General features: G+C 39.5%; 1 protein-coding gene across 6 annotated transcripts in view; it reads left to right on the plus strand.

The window, feature by feature from the left end:
• ATE1 (arginyltransferase 1) overlaps positions 1-12,972 on the plus strand; it is a 70,084-nt gene extending 57,112 nt beyond the window's left edge. For all 6 annotated transcript variants that reach the window (XM_048310807.1, XM_048310803.1, XM_048310804.1 and 3 more), the window contains exon 12: positions 9,812-12,972. In XM_048310807.1, the coding sequence (XP_048166764.1) occupies positions 9,812-9,990 (179 nt within the window). In that variant the 3' untranslated portion in view covers positions 9,991-12,972. The remainder of the gene's footprint in view (positions 1-9,811) is intronic.
• Positions 12,973-14,784: the final 1,812 nt, after the last annotated feature.

The raw sequence follows: 14,784 nt of genomic DNA on the forward strand, positions 1-14,784 counted from the left end.
CTAAAGTCTTCTAAAGAGGTAACTTTCCACTATTATCAGAGCCATAGGTAATAAATTTGAGTTCTGTAACCAAGAAAAAGACAGATATACCACTTCTTTCTAGCAGCTCCTCTAGAGGAGACATCTTGCAAGTTTCTCTCTGTTTCTCATTAAGTTATTGAAGACTTAGAGCCATCAGAATGCGTATTTCTAAATCCAGTGTGATCCTTGACTGTACAAGATGTTTAAACAATGAAGATAATGCCAATAAGGTGTAGCCAGGCACATTTTCCCCTCACTTTTTAGTATGTTTGGATTAAATTGAAATGACTGGGGCGTGGGGTTTTAGCCTCATATGCAGTGCTTCTGTAATAAAAAGGAAATGTTATTCTCTTAATTTGTGGGTTCTAAGCAACAGCCATGGAATAAATTGGTGTGTGGGTTAGTAAAAGCAAACTTTAATAAATATTTGTGATTTAAAAGTTTGTATTTACTGATATTCTAAATATATCTGCTTATAACATACATGTAGCAGACTAAACCAGTGCCCCTCAACTGACCCAGTGTCTGACATCTGGTGTGGTTCATGAAACCTGTGGCTTGGACTGGAAAATTCACAAAAATATGTGTTAATCCAAGATGACCATCATAGAGATTGTGAAAAAAATGGATGTGTTTTGAAATTACTTTTTTTTTTTTTTGAGGACTTTGCTTGAAAAATGAAGATATCTTGGCATACTTCATTTCTCTTTGCATTGAAGAGATGACTCTTAGATGGGTTTATGCTCAAGATACTCTTTCACCTTTTGAATGTTGTGATATTTGATTTTCTAGCAGAATAATTCTGCTTTTTTTTTTTTTTTTCCTTTTTGGTGAAGATTCAGGGGAATGTGGGGAAGGGCAAGGATTGCCAAGTCTTGTAGGAATCATTTTCCATGCTCAGAAGGTGTTAAGAGCACAAGAGCAGGAATTAAAAGTTCAGTAATGTGGGACAAGTAGAGCGATCATGCAGATTTTATTTCATGCTGAGGACAATGAGCATGTGGGACTGGTTTCCAAATGTGATAAAAGTTAACAGCTGTAATTAGGCACAGGCACAGAGCAGCCATGGAAGGGACACCACAGGCATGTGCTGAGCCACACTCCAACATCCACCAGGGAAACCTGTGCCAGGGTCAGACCTTCTGGAATGATCCTCGTTCACTCCCTGCTCTGCTGACATCATCTCAGCTCCTCACGTAGAACGTAATTGATTCCATGTTTTAATTACTTTAGCCAGCAAATTGATTGCTGTAATCTGATTTATTTAGCTGATAAGCTACTGCCAATTGCTTCAATTTTTCCTATTCTGTGGAAATGTTTGCATTTGTAATTCTCAGCTTGACTCTCGTCTCTGGTTCTTTTCCTCCTCACATATCAGTCTTAATGAGGACTTTGCCCTTCTTTCTGGAAGATCCTCTTGGTACTTTCTGCCACGTTCACTTCTATGCAGTTCAAATATTTTAATAAATAGTATTTCACTCTTTTGCTGCTTCAGATTTTTTTTTCCTGTTTTCTTCCCATTGTTTTGGAGCTGTAACTCCTTAAAGCATAACCTCTGACTTTTGTCTTTTGTACTGGCATTTCATGGAAGAATGGTATCATGGAATGGTTTGGGTTGGAACAGATCTGAAAGCCCATCCAGTGCCACCCCCTGCCATGGGCAGGGACATCTTCCACTGTCCCAGATTCTTCCAAGCCCTGTCCAACCTGGCCTTGGACACTTCCAGGGATCCAGGGGCAGCCACAGCTTCTCTGGGCACCCTGTGCCAGGGCCTCCCCACCCTCCCAGGGAACAATTTCTTCCCAAAATCCCATCTACATCCAACCATCCTGCAGCTTTAAGCCATTCCCCCTTGTCCTGTCATCTCCACCACTGTCACCATCCCTGATCTTTCCCATGTAAGGTGCATTACTATTTTCAACCATTAATTCACTGATTTAATAATGTGTTTGATGTTTCTGTCCCACCAGTAGCAGAGTCACTTCTGATTATGTTCTTGAGATGACAGGTCCCTTGCTAAAGGCTCTTCAAAGATATCTGTGCAGTTTTTGTTCCCTGTTAGCCAGCAACTTAGAGTTGCTTTCATGTGCTGTTTCCAAGTGCTTGTTGGATTTTAACCATGATTTCCCCTTCTGTCTCTGAAGAGAAATGAATAACTCAAAATGCAGAACATTCCTGTATTGTTCTAAATAACTGGGATACTTCAAGGAACAGGAAAGCTCAGCTAACAAAGGTTCTGAGAAATGTGGAGGACACACACTGATGAAGCAGAAAGCTTGGTCAGGCTCCCCAGTGCTGACTCTGAGCAAATAAAACTCCCCAGAATCAGAGCTGGGTGTTAGAAATGCCTGTGGGGTCCACCAGAAATGAGTCAGGTCATGAATGAGCCTGTAAAGCTTTGACTCTGCTAGTTCTGATCTGCAAATCTGCCTTGTGCAGACTGCTGAGGGCCTGGAGGCTGCAGTCAGGGAACCTGGGGTAGGGAGAGCGTGCACAGGAATGAGAGAGAATCACAGAACATCTCACAGGGCCCCTTCCTTCAAAACAGAGCTGTACCTGCTGTGGTTCTGCTTCTGGCCCTTGTCTGCACAGTGTACTTAAGCTGAAGGCTGCAAGTTGATTAGATAAGCAAAAAGTGTAGTTAAAACAGGAAAAAAACAAGAAAAAGAAGCCCCAAAGTGCCCTGGGTGTGCAGTTAATATTCTTCATTGGCAGTTCACATTCTCATTTCTTGTATCTGAAGTCATCAAGAATAGTGTTAGAGGTTCAACTTCTTTTGAAGTGACAACTTCCTTTTGTCCTCTGGAAGAACATCTAAAAGTAAAAAAGTTATCTTTGTCAACTTGCCATCAACTAGATTTTTTTTTTTTTTTTTTTTTTTTTGGTCATAGTATTTTGGCTTTGGAGGCACTGGATACTGTTTTCACATGGGAAGTGTTCAGTCTCATTTAACTAACATTTTCCCTGGTATTAATAGGATTTCTTGCACTGCATTCCTAAAAAGCAAGTCCTTGGAGGAACATCATTATCACTCCTTGACAGGACAAGAGGAAACGGCCCCAACATGAGCCAAGGGAAGTTCAGGTTGGATATTAGGAGAAGTTTCTTCATGGAAAGGGTTGTCCAGCACTGAAACAGCTGCCCAGGGCAGTGCTGGAGTCACAATCCCTGGAGGGATTTAAAAGCTGTGTGGATGTGGCATTTGGGAACATGGATTAGTGGTGGGATTGGCAGTGCTGGGGGAATGGATGGACTTGATGGTCTTAGAGTGCTTTTCCAGTTTGAATGATTCTGTCATTCTATGATTTAAATCTTGCCCTTCAGTAGCCATTTCCCAGTCACCTTTTTTCAGGATAATATTTTGAGGTAGGCTACAATAATTGCATTCTATGAGAGCTCCTCAAATAAACTGGGAATTTTATAGATACTGTTTTATGTGCATCTCTTCCAAACGTGTCCAGTTGGATTTTAGTGCTGGGCAGCACAGTCAGGGATTGTTTCCAGGTAAGGCAGAAGCCGTGAATTGCAGCTGAGCCCCCGAGCTGCTGTGAGTTGCTGCATTGACAGGAAATGTTTTCCACTGGCCCCTGCTGATGTTTACTCCAGGAATAACGGGAGTCCCAGCACAATGAGTTATTGTTTCCGCGGCGCAGCGGGGCGAGCGCGTTCCGCCGCGCGATCCGGCTGCTGCTCCTCGGCCTGGAGCTGCACATCACAAACCAGTTGTAGGAGTCCAGGCACAAAGCCCAAAGCTTTGGGTTGGAAGATGCCTTCAGGATTTCCCCTCATTGCCACTTCCTGTCTTTGCCCATTTTAAGGATCCCCATAGCTGTAAAACTGCAATTCTCCTGTTTTAAGGGTCATCGGTAAAGTTTTGATCAAGGTGCCTTTTTCCACTTACAAACATGTTCTTTTTGAACAGTGGTTTCAAAAGTTCCCTTTTTTTGTTAGAGTAACTGCAAAGATTTGGCTGATTGAGAATATCCTGAGCATTTTACTGTACTTCCTTTGTGACTTGTGCTTTCTGGTTTTAATTAAGAATTCTTTTCGTTGAATTTTTGTGTGTTGTTGTTTATGCTTCATTTTAACTGTACTCTTATTTTGGTTTGAGTTAGTATTTTTGTACCCCAAGGCATAGGGGTCTTTAATATTCCTTAATGTATGAGTCTAGTTTGAAAGAAGCAATATGAGAAAAAGCATATTTCAGCTCACTGTTTTATATAAATATGACTATTCATGGGTATTGCTGATTGTCTCTTTTGTTTTTGAGGATGACATCCTATACTTTGCTGGTGAACAAAAGAAATTAAGCTTTAAATTGAGTAAGAAATGAGCTTAAATTCAAAGGTCAGAAGGATCTGGCTTCTGACTGCAGTGGAATAATTTTCGATTTCCAGTAATTAGTATCTCCTATGTTTCAGTCATAAAATTTGAAAAGTTAATGTGTTTCTTCCTTTTGCAGTTTCTTTGTTTTAAAATCATTGATCATTAACTGTGACAAGGTCATGTAAACCAGATGTAGCTTTTCTTTAAAAAAAATTCGACAAGGCTGTAGTGTTTCTCAGATAAATTAACTTCACCATAGTGCAACCAGCAAGGGATGGTGCTTCTTTTCATCATTTTTACACCTCAGTTTGAAGGCTTGAGTATCATGAAACTTTTAATCTCCCTGTAAATTGAATTTTTATTTTTTTTCTTTGGTTATAAAAATGGTAACATTCTGTTCATCTTTAAAAACTGTGCAAATCCTAACTGCTTCAAAATTGAAAATTAAAAGCCAGAAGCAACATGAAACAAAATCAAAACTCCAGCACATCCATGGGCTGGAAATGCAGCAGTTGTCAAGTGTTTATCTTCATACGTCTTGTTCTGTGGATTTAATGCTTAGAGGTAAAAATAATTCTTTTGAGAATCCATTTTTAAGCAAAATGAAAACTTAATTTATAATGTGAGTTTCCTTCAGTGTCTGCTTTCAAAGTGAATCACAGGTTTCAGTTAATGGCACAGGTTTAAACATTTTAATTTTTGAATTAGGGTTGGTTCTTTGCCTTTTCTTTTCTTTCTTTCACTGTTTTATCCTTCTATAGTAGGGGAAAAAAATCCAGGTTCTTGCCCATCCCTAGTATGGATGCAGAATTACAAAGTGAAGAGGGCCAAATGCTTTCATTATTCCAGGGAGTTGAAGGAGCAAATAAAGAAACTGAAACTTATGATCAAAACCAGCAACATTTCAGAGTTTAGCAGGAGTTCCACATTTCTTTCTGTGAGTTAGAAATGCCAGTCCTCAGTAAGGCTTCTTACTAATTCTGAGTCCATTCTGAGTACAGAAAATGTAAGAAATATTTTCCTGTGACTAATGTGGGTTGTTTTGGAAATTGGCAGTTGTCCTTTCTCCTATTTAGAAAATAGGAAAGTCAATAAATTTGTCACTTTGTTTTTAATTATTTCTTCACTTGTTTTCCTGTAAATGGAAAAAAGCACTTTAAAAAAAAAAGTTAGATTGCTTCCTTCTCTAGATTATACCCCTGAAAAACTTAAAATGTCATTTTTGTGAGGAGTCTCTCCAAGGGGAGGAGGGAAGAGGTACCATGGCTCTGAAGAGGAGCAGTACAGGATGCTGCAGCTCAGGCTGCCCTTCCTCATTACTGTTGATCAAAACCAGCTTGGCCCAACAGCCACCACCAAAAAGCTGATTTAGTATAATTTGCTACAGAAACCTTTGAGCCATCACCCTTTTTTCAGCGTGGTGTTGGCTCCCAGGCTCTTGCAGAGCTCACTCTCCACTCTCCAAGGCTCCCTTGTCCAGCTTTGCATGTGCTTACCCAGCTTTCTGACCAGATGGAGCTGGTTTTCACTTCAGATTATATTAGGTAGTAATAATAAAGGTTAATGCACTTGAAGAATAAAAATATTAGGATGTGGGCTTCCCAAAATAATGTTAGAAAAATGCTAATCCACCCCTGAGCTGTAAGAAAAAAATCCAGACCATGAAATTCTGGATTTCTCTGAAAAAGCACACTGCTGTCCACCTTGCTGTTGCTGTGAATAAAAAAGGTGAAATCACTCCTCCTTGTTTCGTGCTGGCATTTCAGCAGGAATGCATATCAGCATTTGAAAATGATGTTTTGGTTTCAGGAGGGAGCTTGTAGTTTTAGGGGGAAGTTGATTTGGGTTGTGCAAAGAAATAAGGACTGGATTGTACAGGAGGTTGTCAGGCTTCCTGCTCCTCACGTTCCTCCTCATCCCTGGAGTGTAAAAGCCTTTTTTGGGGTGAGTGCAGGCTGAGGCTGCCTTTGAGCACTTTTGGTGAAGGTGGATGTGTGAGCTGGGTCAGGAACCCAGACCAGTGCCTGCCAAGCCACGCCATTGCGTGGAGAGGCTTTGGATCACTCCTACTCCTTGCTTTGTTTCCTGCTGGTACTTAGCAACATATCTGATATGCTTTGTGTTTTCAGAAAGGAAATCCTCCATGTGTGAATTCCATTTAACAGTGGTATGGGGCTGGGAACAGAACATTTTAACACCTCTGTGCAGTCTTTATGGGATCAAGGTGGCAAGGTTGAATTATGAGTGAAATCTCTCCTATATTCAAATTTCAATAGACAACTGCAGCATAAATAATTCGCTGCTTTAGGAGTATAGAGGAGAAAAGAAAGAAGTGACAGGTAATTTATTCAACAAGAATTCACCTGTATTTTTAGCTCTGAGACTTACAGGATAGTATTTCTCTTTTCAGTTGGCAGCTGCAGTTGCCCAGTTTCCTAAGATTACAGGAACTTCCAATCTATATAATTGATTGCTCTGTATTTTGTGTATCTAACATCCAGACTATATTGATAGATGTAACTGAATTAAGGGATGAAACCTTGTATGTTTTTTATGTCAAATGACAGTGTCTCTTCTGTAGACTACAATAAATCAACAGCTCAGGAGGTGAAAAATGAGAAAATGTGAGGAGGAAAAAATAAGTCCTTTTAAAAAACTTCTTAGTGGTAAAAGTACTGCATTCAGTAATTACAGTAATGACTAAAATTGCCCTAACACACTGTTCCACTATCGGATCAGTCAGGGTCTTTCCAGAAATGGAAGTCACTAAATAAAATTTCTTTACTAAAGCTTGGAAATATAGGATGGTTTTTTTCTTATTTGCAGCAAGGAACTTTATTTAATAAAGCATTTGGTCTCATTTTGGACTGTGATTGCTGCTGTATCCCAGCATCAGCCACATGGGGAAGGCCTGTTAGAATTCAACTGGCATCATCTTGAATAGAAAGCAAATTTTACCACGTGCCACTCAACAGGAGCAGATACTTAATTTTTCTTACTGGGAGAGTAATTTCTTTGTTAAAGTTTTCCAGAGCCCAATCTGCTTTTATTTTCCATCAAATTATCTTAAATTTATTCTGTTTATGTTTAAATTGTGTTTAAAGGAAATAGTTTCCTGAATTACTATGGTGTTGCCTCCAGACCAGAAGCAACTGAAAGGTGGTTGAGTTTTGACTTTCAGATTTGTTATGATGGTGACACAAGTTCCTATTTGCCTTGTCTAAAAGCTTAACTATGTACCTGAGATTATTTTACTTACACTTAAGATCTCAGTAAAAGGTTTCTTTTTCAGATAGAGTTTAAATTACATACATTTAAGTACCTTTACAGAAGGTTATTTTTGCTATTAAAGCTTTTATTTTGAGGGGAGTCAGTGGAAGAACAGGTAATCATTGTAGAAATGTGGAATGTTATTTTTCATGGCAAGGAGGCAACGAGGAAAAGTGGAGTAAGGGCACAAATGCTGAGCAGCAAGAACAGCAAGAACTTCAGCTGAGCCAGGAAGGCTGCAGTGAAACCAAAGGTACAGTAGCTTTAGTCACTCAAAAAAATCAAATCTGGGGCCAGCAGCACTGCAAGCCAGAGGATGAACTCACCCAGAGTATCAGGCTTTGGGAGCGTTTGAAATCAATGAGTATCAAACAGTGAGTAGGGAACAGCTCTAAAGTGCTTTTGGCACAGAGCTGTGAGGGCTCAGCTTGGCCTAAATCCCTCTCGGGGCACAGACTGAGAGTCAGCCTAGAGGTGCAGTAAATAGAAACTTTCCAATTTAAGAAGTTAAAATAACTACACTTGTGTCACCTCCAGAAGCTAAACTTGCAAATTTTTTCCTTGGTGAACTCTCAGGAAGGAGGAGGATGTAACAGAAGAGGCAGAAGGGCTGGTAGTAAAACCAACCTATTGGGATATCAGGGAGGTGTTGGCCACACATCAAAACCCTGATGGATTTCAAAGAGGGAGAGAAAGCCATAAAGTATTTTTGACTTGGTGTTTATCTAAAGCAATTGCCAACCATAATTAGTGGAGAGCACAATCTTAGCAAGTACTACTCAGATTTTCTTCCTTCAGACCATGTTTTCCTGGTTAAGTCTTAAGAAACACATTGTGCTTTCATGTCAGGAACCAAAACACAGATAAAAGTAATGAAGTAATTCCAAACTTGGTAAAGCAGCCTTCGTTAAGTTTCACATACTACATTCTTGCAATCAGCAGAAAAAAATTTATAGGCCATTTCTGCATGAACGGGGGCAGATTCTTCAGAATGTCTTGCACAGAAAAGCATTTCATGACCTCCTTTGTCTTAAAACATAAGGAAGCATTAATTAAAAGCAGAAAGAAGGTCCAAAAGTAAGTCTTTGCATAGTTTATGTCCCAAAATACTGGTGTTCCAGTAAGCATCTCTATTCTTACTGGAATTTATATGGTTCTATTCCCAATCTTATGTTTCAGATTCTGGGTTTACTCTTCTTGGTGACTTTTTGAACCTAAAGTTCAGAAAAGTCCAAGATTTCTTTTCCTACTGTTTTGTAATAATTTTATTAATTTATCCTGCAGTGGCCTCAGATGTGCACATTCCCTGAGTTTCTTTAAAGGGTTTTCTAGCACTGTAGAGCAAATTTTTCTGACACACAGCAGCTATATAACATTATTATTCAGCAGTAGGAACATCAATGGGATTCATAAAAATAAGGAAGTTTTAACTTGTTCAACAACACTCTTATGTGTATGACTCTGGATAAATTAAGTCACAAGGTGTATGTGAAGGTAATAAGGTTTAACTGTGGTGTGTGTATCTTTGAAGAGGAATTGTGTTGTACCCACCCAGGGAGTGCTTACACTGCTCACCCTGTTGATCTGCAGAGCTCAGGGATCAGACTTGAAGTAGGGACATGTAACTCCTAGAATGAAACTCAGAAACCACTATGAATGAGGGAAAAACAGATTGGGGCTGGAAGGCCAGGGAGTTTCACCTGGGAAGGTGGTTTATTGCCTGGTGCCTTAGCTAAGGAAACAGCCTGGAGGGTTCTTGCTGGTTTTAATACGTTTGTTCCAGTTGGTGCTGGTGGGTTTTGCAAGGGGTGCAGTAATGACAAGTCTCTCCTGGTCGGTTCTGTTTGAGTCTTTCCCAGATAGAGTTTGACTTCTGGCTCTAGGAGCATTAAATGAATGTGAATTTTTAAATACAGCTGTAGAGGTGTTTTTAGAAATGCCATCCATCACCATTAGAAATGTGTGATGCACAATTTACCTTTTCACTCATTGTGAACACAGTTCCTTTGCAGGCTGGGTTTTGTTTCCAGCCACGATTCAAGAACGCTCTGCAGCTCAGCTCTGCTTCCATCTGCAGATGACTTTCCTCACTTCATGTGGTTTTCATTATGCGTACTGGAGTTAGTGGCATAAATTAAGGTGATGTGGACACTATAAATAACTGGTTTTTGTGTTCTCTGATTGCCTCTGCAGTCGATGAAGGTCGCCTGAAGGAGCTGGGCAGGGTGAGAGTGCTCCACAAGAGAACCGTGATGCCTTACAACGTGTACAAGAAGAGGAGGAAGGGGCCAAGTGACGAAGCCAGCGTTCAGCAATATGCAAGTCTGGTGGGACAGACGTGTTCAGAGAGAATGCTGTTGTTCAGGAGTTGAGAGCCCCTGAAATGGCATTTCAATGGCGCCACATTTCATTGCACTGCCACTGGATGATCTGTACCATAGTCGTGTGCTGGTGTGCCCACTCAGACAGGCTGAAGCACAGGTGTATAGCCAGGCTTATGTCAATACATGGTACTGTGTGTAAAGGCCAACTCCAGTAAATCTTACAGTACAGCAAGGCTTTAGCAATATAAGTTTAGCGAAACACGCTTGCAGTATATTTTAATTAAGTAGTTCTAGCCTTTCTATGCATTATGAATAATTCTAAGTATCTAAGCAAAATGAAAAACAGGTGTCTTTTTTTTTTTTTTTGCAGTAGAGACGAAGGTTGACTAAATCTAGATTAACAATCATTAAATTACAGATGTTTTCAAATAGCACCTTGGGTATCTGTCATTAAAAATTGCTGTAAAATTCATGCTCGCATTTGTACACTCCTAAAATCTTGCAAGAGAACTGAACCCTGCTCTTACTTTCTGGCATGATACAATTTTATTTCAGCAGTATGGTTAGAAAACAGGAAGAAATAATTTTCACTGCCCATTCTTCATTAGTTTAAAGCAGCAAGTCAGTGTCAGAGGTCCTAGCGAGTGTAGGAGTTCGTGGTAGGTTCTCAGTGGCAGGGGATGCAATGCTTTGGAAAACTTTCCCCTTCAGAGAAGAAGCAGAACAGTTGCACTATAAATATACCAAAGATATGCAGCCAAGTGGCACAGTGGTTTTTGGTATAAGCCTTATCCTTTGTCTAACAAGAGTGGGTATTTCAATGCACATGGCTCATGTGAAATAGAGCTCGGAAGGTTTATCTTGGAGCTCTCAGTGCACATTTCAGAACTATGCTAACAAAAAAAAGACATAAGGTACCACTGCTGGGTTTTGTTGAAGGTGCTTTTTTTCTGCAGAATTTTACAGGAAGACTTAAATATCATATTCCTGCTTTTTTACTGACTGTTTTGTTTCTGGTGCAGCAGCTCACGGGTTACCATCTTTAATAACATTTTAGTAAATACTTCTGTTGGAAACACAGGAAGTTGTGATCCTTTATGAAAGCACTTTATTATCTCTATCTATTATATGAACGTTGTCTGTGTCCCTATCAAGTCATACAAGTTGTAGGAATTTGGGGAAATAACACTGTTGTATAATTCAGTAATGTATTACAGCATTGTAACATTACCAATGCATTTGTGTTTCTTATCTCCTTGGATAACAGGGGCTGGTATTTACCTTGAATCAACTTGGAGTTTCCTGTTAGCCTTTGAACAAAGATTCTCATTCAAGGATATATGGGTGGTTTTCCCCCAGAAAGGAAACAAATTCAGTTTTACCTTCTGAGGGTTACATCTCCTATCATTCATGGGTTCATTGATTTAATTTTAAACACTTGGCCAATATTATTAATCATTAATTTTAATGTGGAGCAGATGTAAGAACTTGGGGAATCAAGTGCAATGCAGATTTAACTTTGTTTTTTCATATCTGTTTGATATGAAATTACTGCAATATTGTACTATTATTGATAGAGAGCACAGCTTCAACAGCAACTTTAAAAAGTCATTTTATGTTTTACTAATTGGGCTGTATAGTATTGATCTACTCCCAGTCTGCAACAGAAGTGGTCATTCATGTCAGCATCATATCTGGTGTGTGTTTATCTGTTGCCTGGTACTGAGAAGTTTCTTTGCACTGTACCTTCTAGTTTGCCCATGCCTTACCTCAGCCTGCTGCCATGGGGAGAACCACTAAATAATCCTTGTGAAGATTATTATGAAGAGTTCCTTTTTGTGGAGAAAATGCTTGTACCCCTCTGTCCAACAGTGTAAAGTTTTCTGCCCACACAACATGCTGAAAAGTGGTGATGTCCATATGGCTTGCAACCAAAATAAACGAGCAAAACTTTATGTGATATAAAATCAGTTAACAGGCACTGAGGAATTTCACTATGAATTGCAAAACCTTAAAGGTTATCAAAGCCATTTAAGGATGGCCTTGCTGAGCTCCTGGAGAAGTTAAAGTTTCTGTTAAATTTCAAGGGAGCAGACTTAATGTCCCCACTGAGAGTTCCTGGAGAGCTCCATCTCCTTGTGCCCGTATTTGTTACTGATATGCCTTGGATTAGACTTTTATCTGATGCTCTGTTTCTCTTGGGGAGCTGTTAAAGACTGCAGTTAAAGGAAAGTGAGAGAAGTATAAACCTGAAAACTGAGCACAGCTTGAAGTTGTCCTTAGTGTGAGCACTCGAGGTAAATGACCATTTCCTGTGAGGCTGAAATGGTGCTTTCACTTTCTGACCTCCACTGGGGCTGCAGCACCACGGCAGACTGGGCTCCTGGCTCTTACTCAACTCAAATATGGATTTATATTAAAATGCAAAACCAGGCAACACTGAGATTAACTCAAAGACTGAGTTCATCTGATGTGGTTTGCTGAGATCTGACTCACTTTAGTGTTATTTTTGAAGGAAACTGGTGCGGTATTTTTGTGGACTGATACCTCTATCCCTGTTTTTAGAAGGGGGACAGAGGCTGAGGATGAAGTTCTGTAAATTTTGCCTGTGACTTCAGTGGAGCTGAAAATTCACCACTATTACAGTTTTGTTTAATATATTGTCATTGACAATTACTGAATTTAGAGATATTTAACTTAGCACAAACTATTTTATAAGATTTTTTTTTAGTGTAGCTAGTTTGTGAGAGTCAATCCCCAATGTAAGGTTGCCTTGTTCTGTCATCTGTTGATAAATGAGCATAAGATGGTGGTAAGAGAATGCAGAGTTGTGACCAGTGCTAAAAAAATGCCATTTTTTTGTTTTAATTGGAAAGAAATGAGAAGCTTACACATTTCCAGCATCAATACATGTCAGTAAATGCAAAAGAACCTGCATGTTGAGTTTGTAATTGCTTTTTAGCAGGCCTGTTTGACTTGCAAGTGTAGAAAATAAAGTTATTTCCAGTCTCTGTGAATTATTATAAGAAATAATAGCTCTGAATGTGATTTCTGCCTTTGGCTGTAGGAATTTCATTATCCTGGAGATTGACCAAGTGTCCAGTGAACAGCAAAATCAAAGAATCCATCAAAGGGTAGCAGTGATTAGAAGGGGGACCTGCAAGTTTAAAATCATGTTCAACACACATGACCTGTTTTGGAACTAAGTTTTAGTTCCAGCCAGGTTAATGAAGAGATTGCATTAAATATAATTTATAATTAATTTCTGAGTAGAATAAAATAAAATAAAGAGACTTTTCACAAATGGAGACTAGACAGGAGTAGCTATTTATTTGAGTTCAGCTTGGTTGAACAAAAACCTGTCCTGAATTAGAGAGCCAAACCAGCAACACAGAAATTTGGATTGTATGCATAAAGATAACCAAACATTGCTTCATTTTCTGACTGAATGAGGCAGAATTCCAGCTAATTCTGGATTCCTGAATGAGACTTTTCTCACAGCCCAGCACCACCATGGCTTGAAATGTTGGTTGGACTTTCTCTGTTCCATTGCTCCTGTGGAGTCTACATCCATCAATCTTTTTGAAGTTCTGTGAATGTCTTTGCCAGGTGATTGCTCTGAAGCTCCAGCCTGATCAGCCACATATTTCAGAATTCCTTCTCATCCTGGTTGTCCCAGATAATCCTCCAGACATGTATTAAGTGCTGTCCTGATCAGACTCTCCATCTCCACTCAAGCCTTAATGTCTAATCTTGCTCATTCTGTCCCAGCCCTGCTACAGGGACAGAAGAGTCTGCATTTGGAAGGGTGGAGGCAATTTTTAGGGCAGAAATCATCACTTTTCAGGGAATCATCAGCGTTTCCCAAAGCATTGTAGCCACATCTTGTACCCAATATATTTATAAAGCTGCACCTCCAGAGCCTCCTGTATGTAGTCCTAAATACTGAGTGTAAAAAAGCTGGATTACTTTTCCACTTGCCACATGGTTTGGGTTTTTTAAGTCATTTAAAGTGATGGACCATAGGAGCAGATGTACAATAGTAACTCATCCTCAGTGTAGCTAGTTGTGCTCAGTGGGTTTCTAAATGAAAGTGTTCTAGAAATTAATCTACTATATGCATTTTATAGCACATTTAAAGCTCATCTCGTGAGAGCTTTGTTTTCTAACAGCATTAAAACAAGAATGGAAATGAAATTAATTAACATATCTACCGAAGTACAGCATATATGAATGCTGGCTATATTAATACAGAACAATCTTAACTCTGAAAATGGCCTTACTGCTCATCTCAGACAAGTAGCAGCTCAGAAGCTTTCTGGCTGTATTCTTTCTGGTTATGTTTTACTGTTTTGATGTTTATTCATTTCCTTATTATAACTATTCCCATCAGATTTTTGTGCTTCCCATCAGTTATTTCCACTTCAGTTTTTGACACATAATACATGTGTCTGCCAAAAGTCCTGCTGAGAGATTGCTATCAGGACAAAAGAAAGTGTTGGAAAGTCTGTTAAGTAGTGAGAAGAGAGCAGAGTCCACAGGGACACTCAGTCTGCAACCTTTGTGCTGCAGAAAAAGCAGGATTTATTTATAATTTAGTCTGCTGCAGGCTTAAATAAATGTGTCAGATTTCATTCATTTCCCTTTGTCTGTGACATCTGATTGTCATTGTGCAGGAAGAATCAATGGGGCATTGTGGAACAGAAAAATAAATTAAGGGCAGTGCACTGCGTTTATGGCAGAAAGCTTGAGTTAAGGAATGAAATCACATGAATTTTGTTGGAATTCTCACTCCATGTCTGCAAAGAAAAAAGTGGAGGCTGCATGGGACTTTCAGAAAGT

Source organism: Corvus hawaiiensis, chromosome 8 (genome assembly GCF_020740725.1).
Source record: "Corvus hawaiiensis isolate bCorHaw1 chromosome 8, bCorHaw1.pri.cur, whole genome shotgun sequence".
NCBI classification, from domain to species: Eukaryota; Metazoa; Chordata; class Aves; order Passeriformes; family Corvidae; genus Corvus; species Corvus hawaiiensis.